This window comes from Rhinopithecus roxellana, chromosome 15, assembly GCF_007565055.1.
Source record: "Rhinopithecus roxellana isolate Shanxi Qingling chromosome 15, ASM756505v1, whole genome shotgun sequence".
Classification (NCBI taxonomy): domain Eukaryota; kingdom Metazoa; phylum Chordata; class Mammalia; order Primates; family Cercopithecidae; genus Rhinopithecus; species Rhinopithecus roxellana.
Window position 1 is genome coordinate 79289527 of NC_044563.1, and position 24304 is coordinate 79313830.

At 49.8% G+C, this 24304-nt stretch overlaps 1 protein-coding gene across 6 annotated transcripts; it reads right to left on the reverse strand.

Annotated features, from left to right (window-relative positions):
• Window positions 1-865: 865 nt before the first annotated feature.
• On the reverse strand, window positions 866-7375 carry SLC37A4 (solute carrier family 37 member 4). Of its 6 annotated transcripts, none has more exons than XM_010356940.2 (10): window positions 7318-7375; window positions 5745-6087; window positions 4721-4953; window positions 4155-4398; window positions 3448-3606; window positions 3114-3199; window positions 2479-2592; window positions 2204-2269; window positions 1702-1840; window positions 866-1588 (listed from the first exon to the last, which is right to left on the reverse strand). In XM_010356940.2, the coding sequence occupies exons 2-10, from the start codon at window positions 5890-5892 to the stop codon at window positions 1422-1424; spliced, it is 1356 nt and encodes a 451-aa protein (XP_010355242.1). In that variant the 5' UTR covers window positions 5893-6087; window positions 7318-7375; the 3' UTR covers window positions 866-1421. The 6 variants fall into 6 exon arrangements, with proteins under 6 accessions (XP_010355242.1, XP_030773212.1, XP_010355245.1 ...); XM_030917352.1 differs by having other exon boundaries at window positions 7023-7327; XM_010356941.2 differs by lacking the exon at window positions 7318-7375 and adding an exon at window positions 6749-7306 and having other exon boundaries at window positions 1422-1588.
• Window positions 7376-24304: the final 16929 nt, after the last annotated feature.

Genomic DNA, 24304 nt, shown 5'->3' on the forward strand with positions numbered 1-24304 from the left:
TGGATCTAGTCCCAGAATTGCTGCTGATTTCTTGGGGTCCTGGGGTGGTGGTGGCCGTGGTGGTGGCTGTTATGATGATGATGATGGGCCAGGCACGGTGGCTCAAGCCTGTAATCCCAGCTTTCTGGGAGGCCGAGATGGGTGGATCACGAGGTCAGGAGATCAAGACCATCCTGGCTAATACGGTGAAACCCTGTCTCTACTAAAAAAAATACAAAAAAACTAGCCTGGCGTGGTGGTGGGCGCCTGTAGTCCCAGCTACTCCAGAGGCTGAGGCAGGAGAATGGCGTGAACCCGGGAGGCGGAGCTTGCAGTGAGCCGAGATTGCGCCACTGCACTCCAGCCTGGGCGACAGAGCGAGACTCCGTCTCAAAAAAATAAATAAATAAAATAAAAATAGATGATGATGATGATGATGATGGAACATATATCAAGCACTTACAGTCAGGCATTCCTGCTTTATCTCACTTGATCTTCATCCTAAGTCCAGGGGGTACGTTTTGTTACAGAGAAGAGATTTAGCAGACTTTCTGCCTCAAAGTTTCCAAGCTAGTTACTGACAGTATGGGTTTGAACCTAGGCTTTCTGACTACACACTCAGTAAACTACTGTTACACTTCCTCCTCCCTCCATCAAGTTATTTAACCTGTCCACAACCCAATAGCTTTATCTCTAAAATAGTCATTGAACTATTCAATGTTCAGGTGAAGGCAGAGGAGGCATGAGCTTTAAAGGAGTCCATCTACACTTCAGCTTCCCGATTCCAGGGAAATGAAGTCTTTCTCTTTTGGGGTGGAAAGAGCAGGTATCGACAGTATTTCCCAAGGAAGCTGTCTGACTTTGAAAAAATAAATCACTGGCAGTGTTCAGTGTCAAATCTAGTTTTAATCTCCTATAACAAGTCATCTTTTCTTCCCACCTACACCCAACTGCACCTAGTGGTACAGTGAGAGTGACAGCCGCCTCTCTTTCCCTGGAGTCTGAGGTATTGGCAACAGCTGTCGCCCACTGCTGAGAGGACTTAGGGCCCAGCAGAAGTCAAGGGCCATTAGTGCCCTGCAGCTACAGGGATAGCCTCACTTCAGGTGGGGATGGGGTAGGATGGGGACAGGATGGGGCCTAGGAAAAGAAGAAGGGTACAGGAGGCTTCCTGACTGCAGAAGTTTCCTGTTTGTCTGAAGGCAGGAAATAGAAGCTAATGGAGTCTAAGGCCAAAGGTTATCTTTTAAATAGAGCATAGGACCGGGGAAACTGGGACCTCACTAGCCACTGATAGCTTCCAGCGCCACCTGGGTGAGGGAAAAGGCGCAGAAATGGAAAGTGAAAGGTTCAGGGCTAGCCAAGCAGGCCCGCCTTCTCCCCGCCGACAGCGTGCAGGGGGAAGGCCACCGTGGGATGGTGCTCTGGAACCTGGACTCTCTTCACTCAGCCTTCTTGGACACTCGGCCCATCTTGGTGCGGATGTTTCGTAGGAGGAAGAAGGCAGCTGTGCTGGCTGCACAAATCACTTCAGCCACCCAGAAGGCTGTGCTCCAGCTGTAGTGCTTGGCAATGGTGCTGAAGGGCAGCCCAGCCAAAAAGCCGCCCACTGTCAGGGGAAGGGGATGAACATAAGCCAGTGGTGCTAGCTCCAGCTTCTCACTGGTTTATATGCAAAGCACGGGTGGGGGTGAGGGAGAGACTCTAGAAGATAACACTTACCATTGGCCATGAGTCCCACAATGGCGTGGGAGGTGCCACACAAGCTGGGAGGGGCACTCTCGTTGGCTATGACTCCAAACAGGGCAATGGGACCATACGAGGAGAAACCAAATACAGCTCCCAATACCAGGATCCAGAGCTGCCAAGGGCAGAGTGGAGTGGCATTCAGAGTTGGAAAGCTGACCTGCCTGCCCACCCCTGCCAAAGCGAGGAAGAAGGCTTGGTCCCCAGGAACAAACAGTAGTCATAAAGGGACAGTAAGTAAGTGACCCTTTCCCTCCCACTCCCCAACACAATTGACAGTACAGAGCTAGAGTAGTAGATGCCACATTGAGCAAACCCAGGGACATAGGTGGGCAAGGAAAGGAGGTACAGAAGTCATCCCTCCGAGCTAGAGGCTGTCCTCAGGATTCACACAAACTGGACTGGCTAGGGGTAAGGCAAAGGGGTAGGACAAAGGTAAGACAGACCAGGAGAAAAACCAGAGGTATCTGTAAGGCACCTCATGCTCTGTAAAGCCTGTGAGCTCTGCGAGAGGGTGAAGAGCCGGAGTCCAGAAAGCAACGTCCTAGAGGAGCACAGGGAAGAAAAGAAAACCAGGCCCAGAGTGGAGGAGGAGAACCCAGACACAGAGAGGAACGGTCCAATCAGAACTGAAAAGGGAATCTGAGAGGCAAAGAAAAGACTGGCCCAGGCTAGAGCCAGGAGAGGAAGAGAGTCAGTGGCCCTTGCTTTCTCTCCTTGTGCCCTGCCGTGAGCCAGGCCTTTCTTAATTACCTTGGGGGAGTCACTGGTCACTGTTACCCGGAAGAGGTACATGGACACTGTCATGCCAGCCATCATGAACAGCAACAGGCCATGGCGAGGGTTCCCGTAGATGGACAGTCCCGCCTATGGATACAGTCCCAGCAATGTCACACCCTCAGAACAGGGCAGAGAACCCCCATCCCTGGACTCTGATACAGCAGGGCCTTTGCTGACAGGTCTTTGGCAATCCCACCTCAGTTCTTGGCCCTGGGCAGCTCTGGGAGGCCCTGGGACCTGCTCATTACATTCTGAGGCCAAACTCCACAACATCCCTTCCTCCCCCATGGGGCAGGTCTAGGACACGTGCTGGGGAGTGCACCTAGTCTGTTCCCAGCCCGTTTTCCTGGGGCTGTGGAGAAACCTATAGCTAAGTTAAGAAATATTCTGGCTGTCCTTCACATCAGTTAAAATTCTCCCAAGAGCCTTACCTCCACAACTGTAGGAAAGCTAAGACTGGCCTGGAATCATTCCCTCCTCACCCAGTCTAAACCAGCAGATGCCAACCTGCCTGTGCCCTGGGACTCCCATCTCTCAAGTGCCTGTCCCAGCCATGCTGTGAAGACTGAAAGGGACCCTTCTCCTTCCTGTCCCTTCTGCCCGCTCACCTTTGCCATGGCCCGGTCTGACAGGTAGCCAGCTGCGATGCTGCCTACAAGGCCCCCAACTTCCAGGGCACTCATGTAGGAGCTACCTGCAGTGGGGAGTTGTGGTAGGAAGAGGGAAGGGAAGGGTGGGAGGGTGTTACACATTGGGGTTGTCCCACAATGACTTAAACCTGGAGAGGTACAGGGTTCCCATGGGTGACTGGCCATAGCTGCCTGAGTAGTGGCCGACCTCAAGGAACAAATAAAGAGGATAAAGGGAAGCAAGGCCTGAATTTCCATCCCCTGCATTGGTTCCTGCTCCTTATGCCCACCCTTGTCCCCATGCTCATCTTACCTACAAGGGCTGACTGTCCTTTCTCCTGGATAAGGAAGAACTGGCCCCAGTCAGTACAGCAGGTCTTTACTCCAAACACCACAAGGTAACCAGTGGAGAGCACCCACAGGTAAGGGGACAGCAGCAGCTCCTGTAGGGTGCTCTCCTCCTTCAAGGAGCCTGGAGGTAGGAAGAGGCTGGGTGTCAGGCTCTGCCCTGACTGCTCTCCCCAACCTGAGCCCCCAACATTCATTAACCAGTTACAGGGGCAGAGTCCATCTGCACAGCCAGGATCAGCGTGAAGGGTATTCCCTCACCCCACTGCTCTCCTCTCCCCTTCTCCGCTGCAAGCTCAATGAATGAAAGAGAAACAGGACCAGGGAGGACCAAGCCACTTAAGGACCAAGCTCAATGAATGAAAGACAAACAGGATCAAACAGGCCCAAGCCACTAAAGCTCATGATTCTATCTATCCAGGACAGGGAATTTTGTGCTGCTGTGAGGAAAGGCCAGAAAATAACGTGAGTCACAGCTCTTGCTGGCTCTGCCACTTGTCCAGTACTTAACTGCCTCTTGGGATGGAGTTTTGTCCACTCCCCATGCAGCCTTCGTTACCACTCCTTCCCCCACATCCACTGACTAGCATAGGACCAGGCAAACACCTAGTCTTCAACAAAAATCTGCCTGCTGAATGAGTGCCCCAGTGGTTGGCTTGGGTAAGGGCTTACCCTTCTTGCCCTTAGAGGGTGTGGGGTCCAGGTTGCGGAGTCCAACATCAGCAGGTTCATTGTGGATAAGCAGAAGACAGAGGAAGGAGACAACCACACACAGTGCCCCAGACAGGGCCAGCGTGCTGCGCCAGCTGTAGCTCTGGGCGAGGACAGTTGCCAAGATAGGGCCCAGCCCTCCAGCCAGGTTCATGCTGGTTGACAGGATGGCCCACCAAGTGCCAAACTGAGATGGCTCAAACCACTGTGGGGCAGAGGGCAACAACATAGGTGTCCAGCCTACTGCCCATGTTGAGGGTGGGGTCAGGTGGGGCAGTCCTAGAAGCTCACATTACAGGGAGGAGGGAGAGGGCGCTTCTGTTTGGCAGGGCAGTTCCCTCCTCTGCCACCTGATCCCACCACTCTCAGCCTCCTAAAATATCTTGACAAGCAATAGGAGCTGGCCAGGAACTGCTCAGGAACCTGCTCTGGGTTGGGTATGGAGGTGGTGGGTAAGAAGGGGCGCTCCCACATGCTGTTTAGGCATCCTCTATGACAATCCAAACAGGCTCTTTGGAAACACTCACCTTCCGCAGGACCTTCCCACATGGGGGCCAGCCCAGCCCCTGGGCCAGGCCATTAAGGAACCAGAGGGCAGCAAAGACAGGTACTGTGGAGCTCCAGGAAAAGAATATGTTGACCAGGCCAACCAGGAGCAGCCCAGAAGAGAAGAGCCACCGAGCACTCATCTGGTCAGACAGCACTCCACTGACAAACTTGCTGATAGCATAAGCTGCTGACTGGCTGCTGGTGATGAGCCCTGCAGGGGAGGGGAGCAGGGAACAGTACATTTAGGGGTTAGGGACCAGGGGAGAAACACAGGAGCAATGGAAGAAGGCATGGGGTCAGGTGGGTAGGGGTGCCCAGTGGGGTGAGACAGGTTACTTCCCAGAGGAACAGGAGGAGCCTGCGCTGCAATCGGACACTCACTCATGGGGCCCTACTACTTCTGCCACTTCTCCTGCCTCACCATCAGCACTAGCCCCACATTGACCCATGATTCTCAGCTACAGTTGTCAGAGAACAAAAAGGGAGCAGGACATGGCAGCTCCCCATCCCTGGGATTTGCATATGGGATTTCCCACCTCACCCTGGATGCCAACCCCGGGCCTCTAGCAGTTCTGTTGCTCCACCACCCAACATGGGGCAAAGGGCTCAGGATTGGAGTCAGGGACCCTGTCCCTCCTGAAGGGTAGCATGCCAGGCCACATGAAATCATTGTGCCAACTTTTTAGTTCCCAGTGTTCACAGTGTCAGTAGCCAGCACTCACCCCGAAGCCTCCACATGCACCCAAACAGATGTGAAAACCATGCTCAGAAGCCCCTCAAACACTCTCAGAATAAACAGTGCCTCCAGGGGCATGCACACACACATCCACACACATCAAATAAGCAGCCCTCCTTAGCCCTGCATGCACCCACATCCATGAATCTTAGAGCCTCTTTATCTGGCACCTGGCCTCTACTGCGCAGACACTCCACCCACACGACATGCCCGTTCACAAACACCCAGTGTCCCCAGGCCCACCACCCTGCTGTTTCAGGGCTCACCCAAATCATCCTTGTCCAAAGGGATCTCTTCCACCAATGATGGCATGACAAAGGAGAAGGTCTTGCGATTGAAGTAATACAGGCTGTAGCCCCCAAACATGGCCGAGAAGATCACAGTGCGATAATAGCCATAGCCCTGGGCTGCCATGGTAGAAAAGAGCAGGCCCTACCAGCCAAGACGCACAGCCTTTGACCACAGCTCCTGCTTGCCGCTCTCACAGTTCCCAGATCTGCTGAGCTGGGTTTTTTCTGCTCCCTCCTCCACCGAGCCTCCCAGGCTCCCTTTATAGCCACCTCCTGGACAATCATTAAGCCTGGGAAGGCTCCTAGGGGACCCAGTGTCCTGAGGGAGACAAGAAAACAAGAGATTACTGATCGCCAAACTGTAGGGGGTGGAGGAGGTCCCAGAAGGAGGCATGCCTGTGAGCCAGGCCAGCACCCTGTGTCCCCAGGATTTCTGCCTTTACCTCCTCTATCACGTCTGCTTGCCTGTGAAACCAGCTTTGATTAAAGGTTCAACCTAATTACTTTTGTCTGCATGAGCCCAGGGGAGGTAGGGGTGGGATGAGCAGAGATGCCCTCTCTAGCCCTGCTCCCTCAGTCACAGAACCTTCTCATTCATTCATGGAAGGTTTCTTAACTCACTAGTTGACAGGCACTGCACTTGGCACTAGGTTAGTTTCTACACCCACTCACCACCACCCCAGCAAAACACAAAGTCAGACACATACCCCGTCTACCCCACTTCCAAGCCTTCTAGAGAGGGCCTCAATCCATGGAACTCTCAATCCTTAGCACATAATATATGTAACTGTTTCCTACAGTTGCCCCCTGTAATTCTAAGCAAAGGGGACCTCCCCAGTTCAGGTCCCACGGTGTCACACACAAAGCCCTGCTAAGCTCTGGTGGGGCCCCACAAAGCTACCTCTGGGTCCCCATTACCCTGCGACGTCAGTCTGGGCTTCCTTCAGGCTAGCTAGGGGCTGCAGGGTCTGGTTTCCAACCTGGGGGACGTTGGCAGGGGCCGCAAGCAGAGGGGACTGGGCAGCCCGTGGGCGGGAAGGTGCACAACCGTCCAGCCCAGGGCCCCGGCAACATGCCCCGGCTTTTCCGCTCAATTGGGAAAGCAACTGGAGCAGAAGGCGTAGGAGCACGCGCAGCGAGGGACCGCACGTATTCCCCCGGAGGCCCCGCGCTTCTGGCACCCAGAGGCTCAGCCTGGTAGGGGAGGGCCAGGCGGCGGGCGGGGGAGGAGGAGAGGCGGCGGGCCCCTGGCACCTGCCCAGCCCCGTGTCCTCACGCTACTCAGGACACGCGATTGTGCGGCTGGGAACCACGGGGGCCGGGGGTGCAGGAGCTGGAGAGGTGCGGAGACCACAGGACTGGCGCCATAGAAAGGGGTCTTGTGCTGGTCAGGGGTAGCGCCTCGGTGCCCCCAAGACCCATGAATTGTCTCCGGAACTGCAGGAACAGCTCCGGGTCGTATCGGAAGTTGGGGTTCGCCAACAATGGATCCCCAAGACGTGAGAGCCCCGCCCTCAGGTGACGCCCCTCCCCCGCATACCGCCCCTACCTGAACAGAGGCGGGAGCCCGAATAGGACGGGGCGGGGCCAGCGAAGGCCGCGCATGCGCGACGGGCGGGGGCGTGGTCTTCTCTTGCTGCTTCGCTTGCCTGCAAGTGGAGTTCTCCGCCCCACATGCCGGGGACATCGACTTACTCCCTTCCGCCGGTCACGCTGCTCCTTGGACCAGCACAGCGCCCCTCAGGGGTTGGGCACGGCATGTCCAATTCTTAAGTGGTTGCATTCAGCAAACCATGTTTTTAGTGAGTGCCCTCCTCTACAAAATACATGGAACTCTAAGGTGGATAATCATTGTTCCCAAGTTGCTCACAGTCTGGGAAAGGTGTTGTAAGATAACACAGCATTTTTTTTGTTTCCTTTTTTTTTTTTTTTGAGACGGAGTCTCGCTCTGTCGTCCTGGCTGGAGTGCAGTGGCACAATCTCAGCTCACTGCAAGCTCCGCCTCCCGGGTTCACGCCATTCTCCTGCCTCAGCCTCCCGAGTAGCTGGGACTACAGGCGCCCACCACCTCGCCCGGCTAGGTTTTTGTATTTTTTAGTAGAGACGGGGTTTCACCGTGTTAGCCAGGATGGTCTCGATCTCCTGACCTCGTGATCCGCCCACCTCGGCCTCCCAAAGTGTTGGGATTACGGGGGTGAGCCACCGCGCCCGGCCCACAATTTGGAATTTTAACTTGTGGTTTGATTGTTGGGGACAGAGACGGGGCCCGGAGTAAATATCAAATTCTAGTCCCAGACCCACAGCATTCTAACAGTGTGACCTTGGTTAATTACTATGAGCCCCGGTTTCCTACCAGCCTGGTAAGTAATTGCAAAGACTCAACAGATGATTTAGATAAGAGCTCAGAAATTCTGTAAGAGTTCTCAACAACAATGGTTTTCACTGATCCCAGGTAAGAGTCGTGAGGAGTAACAGTAGAGATGCTATTTTACAATGATGACTGTTCTCAGAGACAAAGCAAATGTTAACCCCGCCCATAGCTTCAACAGAAGATAACATAGCCTAACAAAGTCCCCAACAGTCCCAATCAGCCAGCACTTCCCAACCCCTCCCCAATATAAAAGCCTCAGCTTGTAAGTGATCAGGGTCTCAGCCAGACTCCTGACTGGAACCCCTCGCAGGCTTATTCCTGTGAATAATCCTGTTTGGCCGTTAAGTGGCCTCCTGTCTCTCGCACTCTTCCCTTATATCTTCCTAACAAGAGTGACTGAAGGAATTTTAAGTGTTCCAAAATTAAGAGCAAAGATCTTTTTTTTTTTTTTTTTTTTTGAGACGGAGTCTTGCTCTGTCACCCAGGCTGGAGTGCAGTGGCCGGATCTCAGCTCACTGCAAGCTCCGCCTCCCGGGTTCCCGCCATTCTCCTGCCTCAGCCTCCCGAGTAGCTGGGACTACAGGCGCCACCACCTCGCCCGGCTAGTTTTTTGTATTTTTTAGTAGAGACGGGGTTTACACCGTGTTAGCCAGGATGGTCTCGATCTCCTGACCTCATGATCCGCCCGTCTCGGCCTCCCAAAGTGCTGGGATTACAGGCTTGAGCCACCGCGCCCAGCCAAGATCTTTTACTCTAGAGAAGGTGGTCGGAGAAGGGAGGAGGAGGAGATGAGATAAAATAGGATGACGGGCCGGATGTTATGGCTCATGCTTGTAATCCCAGCACTTTGGGAGGCCAAGGCAGGTGGATCACTTGAGGTCAGGAGTTCGAAACCAGCCTGGCCAACATGGTGAAACCGTGTCTCTACTAAAAATACCAAAATTAGCCAGGCTTGGTGCCGCACGTCTGAAATCCCAGTTACTGGGGAGGCTGAGGCAGGAGAATTGCTTGGACCTGGGAAGCAGAGGTTGCAGTGAGCTGAGATCGTGCCACTGCACTCCAGCCTGGGCGACAGAGCGAGACCCTGTCCAAAAAAAAAAAAAAAGAATGGCAATGTCACTGAACTTCGTTGATTCAAAACTGGGCAGGAGCCTAGTTTGTACCAGGCATTGTGCTTTCAGCCAGGTAGATCAGAGGACCAGGAAACAGTTTCTCCAAAAGCAAACCAGAACAGATTCTTACTTTACCTAATAGAGGAGTACGGAGCCATCAGGTTTTTCTCCCCTTTTATTTTTAAGATTTAACATACACATAATAAAATACAAAAGGTGCAGGAATCTTACATGTACAACTCAATGATTTTTTACATATATTAATACCCCTGTAACCACCACCTAAATTAACAGCCCTATGGTTTTATTTTGGAAATGGAGTGATCTCAGCTCACTGCAACCTCCATCTCCGGGGTTCAAGTGATTCTCCTGCCTCAGCCTCCCAAGTAGCTGGAATTACAGGCATGCCCCACCACGCCCGGCTAATTTTGTATTTTTGGTAAGGATGGGGTTTCTCCATGTTGGTCAGGCTGGTCTCAAACTCCCAACCTCAGATGATCTGCCCCCACCTTGGCCTCCTAAAGTGCTGGGATTACAGGCATGAGCCACTGCACCCAGCTAACCTGGCTAATTTTTCTATTTTTAGTAGAGACAAGAGTTTCACCATATTGGCCAGGCTGGTCTCGAAATCCTGAATTCAAGGGATCCACCCGCCTTGGTCTCCCCATGTCCTGGAATTACAGGCATGAGCCACTGTGCCCGGTTGATGGTGTTTGTTTGTTTTTGAGACAGAGTCTTGCTCTGTCAGCCAGACTGGAGTGCAGTGGCACGATCTCAGCTCACTGCAACCTCTGTCTCCCGGGCTCAAGCGATTCTCCTGCCTCAGCCTCCTGAGTAGCTGGGATTACAAGTATGTGTCACCACGCCCAGCTAATTTTTGTATTTTTAGTAGAGACGAGTTTCTCCATGTTGGCCAGGCTGGTCTTGAACTCCTGACCTCAGGTAATCCGCCCACCTCGGCCTCCCAAAGTGCTGGGATTACAGGCGTGAGCCACCGTGCCCGGCCTGTTTTTTTTTTTGTTTGTTTTTTTTAAATTTACTTATTTACTTTTTTGAGACAGGCTTGCTCTGTTACCCAGGCTGGAGTACAGTGGTATCTTAGCTCACTGTAAACTCAAACTCCTGAGCATAAGCGATCCTCCCAAGTAGCTAAGACTACAGGACCAGGCCACCTGGGTTCAAGCACTTCTCCTGCCTCAGCCTCCTGAGTAGCTGGGATTATAGGCGCCTGCAAACACGCATGGCTAATTTTTGTATTTTTAGTACAGACGGGGTTTCGCCATGTTGGCCAAACTAGTCTCAAACTCCTGAGTTGAGGTGATCCACCTGCCTCAGGCTCCCAAAATGCGGGGATTATAAGCATGATCCATCGCATCCAGCCAGTGGGAATTAAATGAAAAAACATTTTAAAGCACTTTATGATCAGGATAATAGGGACTCAAATGCTAGTTTGCTCACCATATTTCCCAAGAATGTTAAGAAATGAAAAGATAGGCTGGGCGTGGTGGCTTACGCCTGTAATCCCAGCACTTCGGGAGGCTGAGGGGCACAGATCATGAGGAAAGGAGTTCGAGACCAGCCTGACCAACATGGTGAAACCCTGTCTCTACTAAAAATACAAAAATTAGCTGGGCGTGGTGGTGTGTGCCTGTAATCCCAACTAATCAGGAGGCTGAGGCAGGAGAATCACTTAAATCTGGGAGGCAGAGGCTGTAGCGAGCCAAGATGGCGCCATTGCACTCCAGCCTGGGCAACAGAGTGAGACTCCGTCTCAAAAAAAAAAAAAAAGAAATGAGAAGATGACATCCTAATACAGCACAAAGACTTTACTAAGGGATAAGAAAAGGTAATTTGAACAAATGTAAATCATGCTACATGCCTGAAAAACAAGCTATGACTTTGATACTGTCCAAATGTCAATTCATTCAAAATTCGTTTGGCATTTTAAAACCATCCCAATCTATATTCCAGCAAAATTTGTTGGAAACTGGACAAAGTCATTTTTTTTTTTCAGAGTCCATAGAAATGGACAACATTATTTTAAATATCATCTGAGGTTGGTCCCAGTGGCTCATGCTTACAATCCCAACACTTTGGAAGGATGGTTTGAGGTCAGGAGTTTGAGAACAGTCTGGGCAACGTAGTGAGACCCCATTGCTACAAAAAATTTAGAAATTAGCCAGGTGTGGTGGCACGTGCATCTAGTCCTATCTATTCAGGGGCTTAGATGGGAAGAGCACTTGAGCCCAGGAGTTCAAGGCCTCAGTGAGCTATGATTGCAACACTGCACTCCAGCCTAGGCTACAACAAAGACCTTGTTTCAAAAACAACTTATATTGCATGTATGATTTTAACTATGATAAAAGGGACATCCTGCACAGGTGCAGTGGCTCATGCTATAATTCAACCACTTTGGGAGGCTGAGGTGAGAGGGTTGATTAAGTCCAGGAGTTCAAGACCAGCCTGGGCAAAATACGGCGACCCCCCCCCCCCATCTCTACAAAAATATAAAAAATTAGCCAGGGCCGGGTGCAGTGACTCATGCCTGTAATTCCAGCACTTTGGAAGGCTGAGGTGGACGGATCACCTGAGGTTAGGAGTTCGAGATCAGCCTGGCCAACATGGTGAAACCCAGTCTCTACTAAAAATGCAAAAATTAGCTGGTCGTGGTGGCACGTGCCTTTAATCCCAGCTACTCCTGAGGCTGAGGCAGGAGAATTGAATGAACCCGGGAGGCGGAGGTTGCAGTGAGCCGAGATCGCACCACTGCACTCCAGCATGGGCTACAGAGCAAGACTCCATCTCAAAATAATAAATAAATAAATAAAATTAAAAATTAGTCAAGTGTGGTGGCATGTACCTATGGTCCCAGCTAATTGGGAGACTGAGGTGGGAGGATTGCTTGAGGCAGGAAGATCAAGGCTGAAGTAAGTACGACAGCACCACTGTACTCTAGCTTGGGTGAAAGCAAGACAGTATCTCAAGATAAAATTTTTTTTTTTTTTTTTTTTTTTTTTTTTTTTTTTTTTTTTTTTTTTTTTTGAGACGGAGTCTCGCTCTGTCGCCCGGGCTGGAGTGCAGTGGCCGGATCTCAGCTCACTGCAAGCTCCGCCTCCCGGGTTTACGCCATTCTCCTGCCTCAGCCTCCCGAGTAGCTGGGACTACAGGCGCCCGCCACCTCACCCGGCTAGTTTTTTGTATTTTTTAGTAGAGACGGGGTTTCACCATGTTAGCCAGGATGGTCTCGATCTTCTGACCTCGTGATCCGCCCGTCTCGGCCTCCCAAAGCGCTGGGATTACAGGCTTGAGCCACCGCGCCCGGCCAATTTTTTTTTAATTAAAAAAAAAAATGACACTCCTGTCTGGGTGTGGTGGCTCACACTTATAATCCCAGCATTTTGGGAGGCTGAGGTGGGCGGATCACGAGGTCAGGAGTTCGAGACCAGCCTGGCCAACATGGTGAAACCCTATCTACTAAAAACACAAAAATGAGCCAGGTATGGTGGCGTGCACCTGTAATCACAGCTATTCAGGAGGCTGAGGGAGGAGAATCGCTGGAACCCGAAAGGCAGAGGTTGCAGTGAGCCAAGATGGCGCCATTGCACTCCAGCCTGGGTGACAGGGCAAGACTCAGTCTCAAAAAAAAAACACAAAAACTAGCCAGGCATGGTGGCACACACCTGTAATCCTAGCTACTAGGGAGGCTGAGGCAGGAGAATCACTTGAACCAGGGAGGCGGAGGTTGCAGTGAGCTGAGATCATGCCACTGCACTTGAGCCTGGGTGACAGAGCAAGTCTCCATCTAAAAATTTAAAATAAATAAATATATGTTTTAATTAACCGGGCGTAGTGGCTCATGCTGATAGTCCCAGCTACTCAGGAGGCTGAGGTGGGAGGATTGCTTAAGCCTGGGTGGTCAAGGTTGCACTGAGCAGTGATTTTGCTACTGCACTTCTGCTTGGGCAACGGAGTAAGACCTTGTCTCAAAAAAAGTAAAAAAAAAAAAAAAAAAAAAAAAAAGGAAGACATTCCAAATCACTAGAGTGGAGTGGACTGACTAGTAAATAAGGCCAGGCACAGTGGCTCATGCCTGTAATTTAAACACTTCGCAAGGCTAAGGCAGGAGGATTGCTCGAGCCGAGAAGGTTGAGGCTGCAATGAGCTGTGATCATGCCACTGCACTCCCACCTGGGTGACAGAGTGAGACTCTGCCTCAAAATAAATAAATAAATAAATAAATAAATAAATAAATAAATAAATAAATAGTTCTAGCTATTTAGAAAAAATCAACTTAGATCTCTATTGCACACTCCACACAAAATAGATTTAAAGAAGCCATTTAAGGCCTGGCACAGTGGTTCACACCTGTAATTCCAGCACTTTGGGAGGCCGAGAAGGGTGGATCACCTGAGGTCAGGAGTTCAAGACCAACCTCACCAACATGGTGAAACCCTCTCTCTACTAAAATTACAAAAATTAGTTGGGCATGATGGCACATGCCTGTAGTCCTAGCTACTGAAGAGGCCGAGGCAGGGGAATCGCTCGAACTCAGGAGGTGGAGGTTGCAGTGAGCCAAGATTGCATCACTGCACTCCAGCCTGGGCGACAGAGAGAGACTCTGTCTCAAATAAATAAATAAATAAATAAAGGCTGGGCGCGGTAGCTCAAGCCTGTATTCCCAGCACTTTGGGAGGCCGAGGTGGTCAGATTACCAGAGGTCAGGAGTTCGAGACCATCCTGGCCAACATGGTGAAACCCCATCTCTACTAAAAATACAAATATTAGCCGGGCATAGTGGCAGGCGCCTGTAATCCCAGATACTTGGGAGCTGAGGCAGGAGAATCGCTTGAACCCGGGAGGCGGAGGTTTCAGTGAGCCGAGACCGCAGCATTGCACTCCAGCCTAGGGGACAAGATCAAGACTTCATTTCAAAAAAAAAAAAAAAAAAGAAAAGGAAAAAAGAAAATGCCATTTAAGAAAATAAAACTGCTGGGCGTGGTGACTCACGCCTGTAATCCCAGCACTTTGGGAGGCTGAGGCAGGTGGATCATAAGGTCAGGAGATCGAGACCATCCTGGCTAACATGGTGAAACCCCATCTCTACCAAAAATACAAAAAAAAAAAAATTAGCTGGGCTTGGTGGCGGGCACCTGGGCTTGGTGGCGGGCACCTGTACTCAGGAGGCTGAGGCAGAAGAATGGCATGAATCCGGGAGGTGGAGCTTGCAGTGAGCTGAGATCGCGCCACTGCACTCCAGCCTGGGCGACAGAGCGAGACTCCGTCTCAAAAAAAAAAAAAAAAAGAAAGAAAGAAAAGAAAACCACTAATTTAATCTCTGGATGAGAAAGTGCTTTCCCATTTTAAAAATAAGTCAAAAAGGCTGAGCGCGGTGGCTCACGCCTGTAATCCCAGTACTTTGGGCGGCTGAGGTGGGCGGATCAGCTGAGGTCCGGAGTTCGAGACCAACCTGACCAACATGGTTAAATCCCGTCTCTACAAAAATAGCCAGGCGTGGTGGTGCGTGCCTGTAATTCCATCTACTCAGAAGGCTGAGGCAGGAGAATCACTTGAACCCAGAAGGTGGAGGTTGCAGTAAGCTGAGATTGCTCCCTTGCACTCTAGCCTGGGTGAGAGAGCAAGACTCTCTCAAAAAAAAAAAAAAAAAAAAAAACTGAAAAAATCACCAAAGAAAAGCACAGAAAGAAAATGATACCCCAAATGAAAGGTAATGTGGTTTGGATATCTGTCCCCTCCAAATCTCATATTGAAATGTGATCCTCAATGTTGGAGGTGGGTCTAACGGGAGGTGTTTGGGTCATGGGGGGCAGATCCCTCATGAATGTCTTGGTGCCATCCTCCCAGTAATGAATGAGTTCTTACTCTATTAGTTCATGCAAGAGCTGGTTGGGTTTTTTTTTTTTTTGAGATGGAGTCTTGCTCTATCACCCAGACTGGAGTGCAGTGGTGCAATCTTGGCTCACTGCAACCTCTGCCTCCCGGATTCAAGCAATTCTCTGACTCAGCCTCCCAAGTAGCTGGGATTACAGGCGCCCGCCACCATGCCCAGCTAATTTTTGTATTTTGAATAGAGACAGGGTTTCACCATGTTGTCCAGGCTGGTCTTGAACTCCTGACCTTGTGATCCACCTGCCTCAGCCTCCCAAAATGCTGGGATTACAGGCATGAGCCACCACGCCCGGCCAAGAGCTGGTTATTTAAAGGAGCCTGGCATCTCTCTTACTCCCTCTCTTGCCATATGACATACCTGCTCTCCCTTCACTTTCCACCATAGGTAAAAGCTTCTTGAAGCCTCACCAGAAGCCAAGTAGATGCTGGTGCTATGCTTGTACAGCCTGCAGAACCATGAGCCAAATAAATCCCTTTTCTTTATAAATTACCCGGTCTCAAGTATTCCTTTATAGCAATGCAAAGCAGACTAACCCAGAAGGCCTCAGAAGCAGCCTCAGATGCAAAATCTGTCTCTTATCCTCCCCTGCCCTCCTGTCTATTGCTCCTCCTTCTCCTCCAAAGCTAGCCATAGAAACTCAAATCCTTATTCCTCAAGGAGGGTCATAGAAACTAGAACTCCTGGCTGGGCGCGGTGGCCCACGCCTGTAATCCCAGCAGTTTGGGAGTTCGAGGCGGGTGGATCATGATATCAGGAGATCGAGACCAAAGTGAAACCTCGTCTCTACTAAAAAAAAATACAAAAAATTACTAAAAATACCAAAAATTAGCCAGGTGTGGTGGCGGGCACCTATAGTCCCAGCTACTCGGGAGGCTGAGGCAGGAGAATGGCGTGAACCTGGGAGGCGAAGCTTGCAGTGAGCCGAGATCGCGCCACTGCACTCCAGCCTGGGCGACAGAGCAAGACTCTGTCTCAAAAAAAAAAAAAAGAAACTAGAACTCCTTTCTACGTTTTTAGAGTAAAAATATTACTCTTTCTTCAGACCTTTCGGTGTAACAGCTGGCCATAAAGGAATTAAGGCCTTTATTCCAGAGGGCGCCTACCCCATACCTGGGAGGAATAAATGCTACGACCAAGAAGCCAAGAAGATTCTGAACAGACGGCTTTTGCTAGGTTTCCCCACTCAGTCTATTTCCATTAGCTCATACCATTTTTGTCCAGTTACATTTGTATAAGGCTGTTTAGTGTTCATTGAATCTAAGCATAAAAATGGACAGTTTTCCCTGAATCGTGGGGCTCTCATTCTGAATGCTCTCATGTCACCAAAAAACTATAATTAAATAAATGTGTTATGCCTTTCTGTTGTGAACCAGCCTTTTGTTGTAAGAGTATTAGTATTGATGCTTCTGATGGGTGAGGAAAAGTATCACCCCATCCTTCCCTTGCATATCCATTCAAAGTGCAAGATAGATAAATAAATTTTTCTTAACAGAATATTAAAAGTTTATTGAGTTAGTTTCAGATTCAACATTGCAACTAATCTTTAAGAAACCATCACCGGTAAGCCCAGTCACGGTGGCTCACGCCTGTAATCCCAGCACTTTGGGAGGCCGAGGAGGGGGGATCAGGAGGTCAGGAGTTCAAGACCAGCCTGGCCAAGATGGTGAAACCCCATCTCTACTTAAAAGAAAATTTAAAAAATTAGCCAGAGGCTAAGGCAGGAGAATCGCTTGAATCAGGGATGCAGAGCTTACAGTGAGCCGAGATCACGCCACTGCACTCCAGCCTGGGTGACAGAGTGAGACTCCTCAAAACAAAACAAAACAAAACAAAACAAAAAACAACAACTATCGCCGGGCACGGTGGCTCACGCCTGTAATCCCAGCACTTTGGGAGGCCGAAGTGGGCAGATCATGAGGTCAGGAGATCGAGACTATCCTGGCTAACACAGTGAAACCTGTCTCTACCAAAAAAAAATACAAAAAATTAGCCAGACTTGGTGGCGGGTGCCTGTAGTCCCAGTTACCCGGGAGGCTGAAACAGGAGAATGGCGTGAACCCAGGAGGTGGAGCTTGCAGTGAGCCAAGATCAGGCCACTGCACTCCAGCCTGGGCGACAAAGCAAGACTCCATCTCAAAAAAAAAAAAAAAAAGGAAGAAACTATCACTTGTGGATGGGCACAGTGGCTCCTGCCTGTAATACCAGCACTATCCCAGCACTTTGGGAGGCCAAGGCAGGCAGAACACTTGAGTCCAGGAGTTCAAGACCAGCCTGGCCAACATGGCAAAACCCCGTCTGTACTAAAAATACAAAAATTAGTGGTGTATGGTGGCCCACGCCTGTAATCTTAGCTATTTGGGAGGCTGAGGCAGGAAAATCGCTTGAACCTGGCAGGTGGAGGTTGCAGTGAGCCGAGATCGTGCCCCTGCATTCCAGCCTCAGCGACAGAGCAAAACTCTGTCTAAAAAAAGAAAAAAGAAAAAGAATAAAAGAAAAAAGACAGCTGTGTTTTTCATATCTGCTTCTGCATTCAAGCTGTTGCTTATGCTGTTTTGGCTGAAGTATATGAAGAACTTCCAGGTTCACACAGATCTGTAGTTGACAAAGAATAGTTGGAAGGAGTAGTTTAATAGTCTTTTCAGATTTTATTTTATTTATTTTTGAGACAGAGACTTGCTTTGTTACCAGGCTGGAGTGCAGTGGTACAATCTTGGTTCACTGCAACCTCCACCTTCTGGGTTCAAGCGATTCTCCTGCCTCAGCCTCCTGAGTAGCTGGGACTACAGCTGCGTGCCACCACGCCTGGCTAATTTTTGTATTATTTTTTTTTTTTGAGACGGAGTCTTGCTCTGTCGCCCAGGCTGGAGTGCAGTGGCCGGATCTCAGCTCACTGCAAGCTCCGCCTCCCGGGTTTACGCCATTCTCCTGCCTCAGCCTCCCGAGTAGCTGGGACTACAGGCACCTGCCACCTCGCTCGGCTAGTTTTTTGTATTTTTTTAGTAGAGACGGGGTTTCACCATGTTAGCCAGGATGATCTCTATCTCCTGACCTCGTGATCCGCCCGTCTCGGCCTCCCAAAGTGCTGGGATTACCGGCTTGAGCCACCGCGCCCGGCCTAATTTTTGTATTTTTAATTGAGATAGGGCTTCACCATGTTGCCGAGGCTGATCTCAAACTCCTGGCCTCAAGTAATCTGCCCGCCTCTGCCTCCCAAAGTGCTGTGATTACAGGCGTCAGGCACTGCACCCGGCCAGTCAGTTGTATTTTATAATGTGAAAAATATTGATGGATGCAGTCCACAGAAACAAAGGCTCTTCAGAGTCCTCAATAATCTTTAAGAAGGTAAAGTTGCCCGGCGTAGTGGCTCACACCTGTAATCCCAGCATTTTGAGAGGCCGAGGTGGGTGGATCACAAGTGGTCAGGAGTTCAAGAGCAGCCTGGCCAACATGGTGAAATCTTGTCTCTACTCAAAACATAAAAATTAGCTGGGCATGGTGGCATGAACCTATAATCCCAGCTACTCAGGAGGCTAAGGCAGGAGAATGGCTTAAAGCTGGCGGAGGTTGCGGTGAGCAGAGATTGTGACACTGCACTCCAGCCTGGGCAATAGAGCGAGACTCCATCTCAAAAAAAAAAAAAAAAGGTAAAATTGTTCTGAGATCACTGGATTGAAATGCTCTTCCCCGAACTGCCTGCCATAAGCAAAAGTAATTTCTTTTTTTCTCCCTTCCCTCTTTCCTTCTTTTGTTTCTTTCTTTCTTTCTTTTTTTTTTTTTTTTTGAGACACAGTCTCGCTCTGTCGCCCAGGCTGGAGTGCAGTGGCCGGATCTCAGCTCACTGCAAGCTCTGCCTCCTGGGTTTACGTCATTCTCCTGCCTCAGCCTTCCGAGTAGCTGGGACTACAGGTGCCCGCCACCATGCCGGGCTAATTTTTTGTATTTTTAGTAGAGATAGGGTTTCACCGTGTTAGCCAGGATGGTCTCGATCTCCTGACCTTGTGATCCGCCCGCTTTGGCCTCCCAAAGTGCTGGGATTACAGGCGTGAACCACGCCCGGCCACTTTCCCCTCCCTCCCTCCCTTCTTTCTTTCTTTTCTTTCTTTCTTTCTTTCCTTTCTTTCTCGACTGACTTTCACTCTGTTGCCCAGGCTGGAGTAGTGGTGCAATCTCGGCTCACAACATCCACCTCCCAGATTCAAGAGATTCTCCTGCCTCAGCCTCCTGAGTAGCTAGGATTACAGGTACGTGCCACCATGCCTGGCTAATTTTTGTATTTTTAGTAGAGATGGGGTTTCACCAAGTTAGTCAGGCTGGTCTCAAACTCCTGACCTCAGGTGATCCACCCGCCTTGGCCTCCCAAACTGCTGGGATTACAGGCATGAGCCACCACGCCTGGCCAGCAAAAGTAATTTCTTTCTGAAGGAAGATAACATAATCCAAAACCTCAAATTATCTTTTTTTTTTTTTTTGACAGTCTCACTCTGTCACCAAGGCTGGAGTACAGTGGTGCGATCTGGGCTCACTGCAAATTCTGCCTCCCAAGTTCAAGGGATTCTCCTGCCTCAGCAGGAGTCCCAAGTAGCTGGGACTATAGGTGTGCACCACAGTGCCCAGATAATTTTTGTATTTCTAGTAGAGACAGGGTTTTTCCATGTTGACCAGGCTGGTCTTGAACTCCTGGCCTCTAGTGATCTGCCAGCTTCTGCCTCCCTAAGTGCTGGGATTACAGGCGTGAGCCGCCGTGCCCGGCCTTAGAGCTGAATAGATTTTAAAATAATTGTGATTGAGGCCAGGAGTTAGAGACCAGTCTGGGCAACAAAACATGATCTCTTATAGATAAAAAATTTAAAAACTGAATGGGTGTGGTGGCATGTGCCTGTAGTTCCAGGGAGGTAGCAATCAGCAGGACTTGTTTTCCCAACCCTAGTCATGACCCTGGCCAGGACCCTGCTGGCTGGAGCAGGATCTGATAGAAACAAGGTACAGTGAAGAAGCCCGCCAAAATCAGCAGATGGTGACAAAAGTGACCTCTACTTGCCCTCACTGCTCATTCACATAAAGACACTCCCACCAGCGCCATGACAGTGTACAAATTCCATGGCAACACGCCATGGCAACGACTTGAAAGTTACTATATATGGTTTCATACACTTCCTGCCCCTTTTCTAGAAAGCTCTAAATAACTCACCCTTAATTTGCAAGTAATTAAAAGTGGATATATACTTAAAGACACACACACACAGACACATGAAGTGGGTAGAAATACAGCTGCCAACAGCCCATATGCTGCTACTCTGGGCACACTGCGTGTGGGTTAACCTTGCTCTGCAAGGAGTAGCACCTTGCTATTGCTGCTGTACTCTGCTGCTTCAATGAAGTTGCAAATTGCTTTCTTTTACCACCATATTGCCCTTGATTCTTTCCTGGGAGAAACCAAGATCCCCTCTGGGCAAAGCTCCAATTTTGAGACTTGCCAGCTCTGTATCACCAGCTACTTGGAAGACTGGGGCAAGAGGATCACTTGACCTCAGGAGTCTGAGGCTGCAGTGAGCCGTCTTTGAGACTTTGCACTACACCCAGGCTACAGAGCAAGACTCTGTTCAAAAAAACAAACAAAAGGCTGAGTGCAGAGGCTCATGCTGTAATCCTAGCACTTTTGGAGGCCAAAGTGGGCAGATCACCTGAGGTTAGGAGTTCGAGACCAGCCTGGCCAACATGGTGAAACCCCGTCTCTACTGAAAAAAATACAAAATTAGCAGAGCATGGTGGTGCATGTCTGTAATCCCAGCTACCCAGGAGGCAGAGGCAGGAGAATCGCTTGAACCCAGAAGGCAGAGGTTGCAGTGAACTGAGATCGTGCCATTGCACTCCAGCTTAGACAACAAGAGTAAAACTCCGTCTCAAAAAAAAAAAAAAAAAGATATATATATATAGGCCGGGCACAGTGGCTCACGCCTGTAACCCCAAGACTTTGGGAGGCTGAGGCAGGCAGATCACAAAGTCAGGAGATTGAGAACATTTTGGTCAACATGGTGAAACCCTGTCTCTACTAAAAATACAAAAATTAGCTGGGCATGGTAGTATGCACCTGTTAGCCTAGCTACTCTGGAGGCAAGAGAATCGAAAGTGCTGGGATTACAGGCTTGAGCCACCGCGCTCGGCCTTCCTTCTGTTTTAATTATTATTTATTTATTTATTTATTTTTATTTTATTTTTTTTTTGAGAAGGAGTCTCGCTCTGTCACCCAGGCTGGAGTGCAGTGGCCAGATCTCAGCTCAGTGCAAACTCCGCCTCCCGGGTTTACGCCATTCTCCTGCCTCAGTCTCCCGAGTAGCTGGGACTACAGGCGCCCGCCACCTCGCCCGGCTAGCTTTTTGTATTTTTTAGTAGAGACGGGGTTTCACCGTGTTAGCCAGGATGGTCTCGATCTCCTGACCTCGTGATCCGCCCGCCTCGGCCTCCCAAAGTGCTGGGATTACAGGCTTGAGCCACCGTGCCCGGCCTATTTATTTATTTTTGAGATGGAGTCTCGTTCTGTCCCCCAGGCTGGAGTGTAGTGGCCGGATCTCGGCTCACTGCAAGCTCTGCCTCCCGGGTTCACACCATTCTCCTGCCTCAGCTTCCAGAGTAGCTGGGACTACAGGCGCCCGCCACCTCGCCCGGCTAGTTTTTTGTATTTTTTTTAGTAGAGACAGGGTTTCACCGAGTTAGCCAGGATGGTCTCGATCTCCTGACCTCGTGATCCGCCCGTCTCAGCCTCCCAAAGTGCTGGGATTACAGGCTTGAGCCACCGTGCCCGGCTCCCCCACTTTTTTTTTTGAGACAGAGTTTCGCTCTTGTTGCCCAGGCAGGCTGGTCTCGAACTCTTGACCACAGGTGATCCGCCCTCCTCGGCCTCCCAAAGTGTTGGGATTACAGGTGTGAGCCACTGTGCTGGGCCTTTTTTTTTTTTTTTTTAAGAGTCAGGGTCTCTCCCTCCCAGGCTGCAGTACAGTAGTACGATCAGTTTACTGCAGCTTTGACCTCCTAGTCTCAAGTGATCCTCCTGCCCCAGCCTCCTGAGTAGCTAGGACTACTATTTTTTGTAGAGATGAGGTCTAGCTATGTTGTCCAGGCTGGTCTCAAACTCCTGGCCTCAAGTGATCCTCCCACTCCTGCCTCCCCAAATGCTGGTATTACAGCCATGAATCATTGCACTTAGCCCCGCCTTTTTTTTTTAAGAGCACTTTTAGGTTCACAGCAAACTTAAGGGGAAAATACAGAGTTCCCGTATATTCGCTTCCTCCATACACTCACAGCTTCCTCCATGATAAACATTTCACACCAGAGGTCTACAGGTGTTACATCTGAGGAACCTACATTGACACATCATGTCTGCCCCAAATCTACAGTTTCACTTGTCTTGGTGTTGCACATTCCATAGGTTTTGACAAATGTATATGTACCCACCATTATGGTGTCATACAGAACTTTGGGTGATAATAAACTGTAAGTTCAGTGATTGTAACAAATGTACCACTCTGGGGGAGATCCACTATGTGGGGACAGGAGGTATATGGCAACTCTGTACTTCCTGCTCAATTCTGCTTTCTGCTGTGAATCTGAAACTGTCTAAATGGCATCCAAAAAAAAAAAAAAAAATCCCAAAACTTCCACATTCAAAATGTATCTGACTTGTTCAACTTTTAGAGAAAAAAGACAACCTTCATGGTTATTGTTATTTTTTGGGGACGAGTCTCTTTCTGTCACCCAGGCTGAAGTGCAGTGGCACGATCTCGGCTCACTGCAACCTCAGCCTCCCGGGTTCATTTGATTCTCCTGCCTCAGCCTCCCGAGTAGCTGGGACTACAGGCAGGTGCCACCACGCCCGGCTGACTTTTTGTATTTTTAGTAGAGACGGAGTTTCACCGTGTTAGCCAGAATGGTCTAGATCTCCTGACCTCGTGATCCGCCTGCCTTGGCCTCCCAAAATGCTGGGATTACAGGCGTGAGCTACCACACCTGGCTGGGCCTTCATTGTTATTAAATGTAAATACAACAGGGCCAGGCTCAGTGGCTCATGCCTGTAATCCCAGCACTTCCGGAGGCCAAGGTAAGCAGATCACTTGAGTCCAGGAGTTCAAGACCAGCCTAGGCAACATGGTGAAACCCCATCTCCACCAGAAAATACAGAAATTAGCCAGGTAGTCTCTGCTACAGGGTTGAGTGGGAGGACTGCTTGAACCTGGGAGGTCGCGGATGCAGTGAGCCAAGACAGCACCATTGCACTCCAGCCTGGGTGACAGAACCACACCCTGTATACTGTATACAACTGCTTAGATAGGTACATGATTAAAGACAAGAGGGATCCTCCCTTGGTAATAGAAAATTTGGGTTAGGCATGCTCCATCCCAAACTGATGAACAACTGAAACTGTGCTTCAAATGGTGAATCTCTACCAACACATTCCCGTGGCTAAGTAGGAAGAACAAGGGTGAATGGGTCCGAATTAAGCTCAAATCTAGCTGAAGCACTCAACATTGATTCATTCCTTGGACCAATTACTTACTAAATCTCTATGAACTGGTATCTTGTTTGTACCATGAGGTTGCTATTTTAAAAATTAATGTTACCAGCTGGGCCTGGTGGCTCACGTCTGTAATCCCAGCACTCTGGGAGCCCAAGGCAGGTGGATCGCTTGAGGTCAGTTCGAGACCAGCTTGTCCAACATGGTAAAATCCCGTCTCTAGTAAAATACAAAAAAAAATTAGCTGGGCATGGTGGCGGGTGCCAGTAATCCCAGCTACTCGGGAGGCTGAAGCAGTAGAATCACTTGAATCTGGGAGGCGGAGGTTGCAGTGAGCCTGGATCGTACTATTACACTCCAGCCTGGACAACAGAGCAGGACTCAGTCTCAAAAAAAAAAAAAAAAAAAAAAAAAAAAGTCACCTAAAAATGCCTGGGATATAGGAGTCCAAATAATGTTAGCAGTAAAATAAAACCAGTATTTTATTCCCATGAAAAAAATACATATACAAACCTCAACTAAGTCCAAAGTGGTTTTTTTTTTTGAGGCGGAGTCTCGCTCTGTCGCCCGGACTGGAGTGCAGTGGCCAGATCTCAGCTCACTGCAAGCTCCGCCTCCCGGGTTTACGCCATTCTCCTG

Excerpts from the sequence above, each read along its gene's own strand:
- SLC37A4 (XM_010356940.2), bottom strand. The coding sequence starts at position 5,892 with ATGGCAGCCCAGGGCTATGGCTATTATCGCACTGTGATCTTCTCGGCC. Across the intron at positions 1,841-2,203 it reads CAGGCTTTACAGAGCATGAG|CTCTGGATCCTGGTATTGGG; the intron begins GTGCCTTACAGA and ends TGCCCTTGGCAG. Across the intron at positions 1,589-1,701 it reads TGTGGGACTCATGGCCAATG|TGGGCGGCTTTTTGGCTGGG; the intron begins GTAAGTGTTATC and ends TTCCCCTGACAG.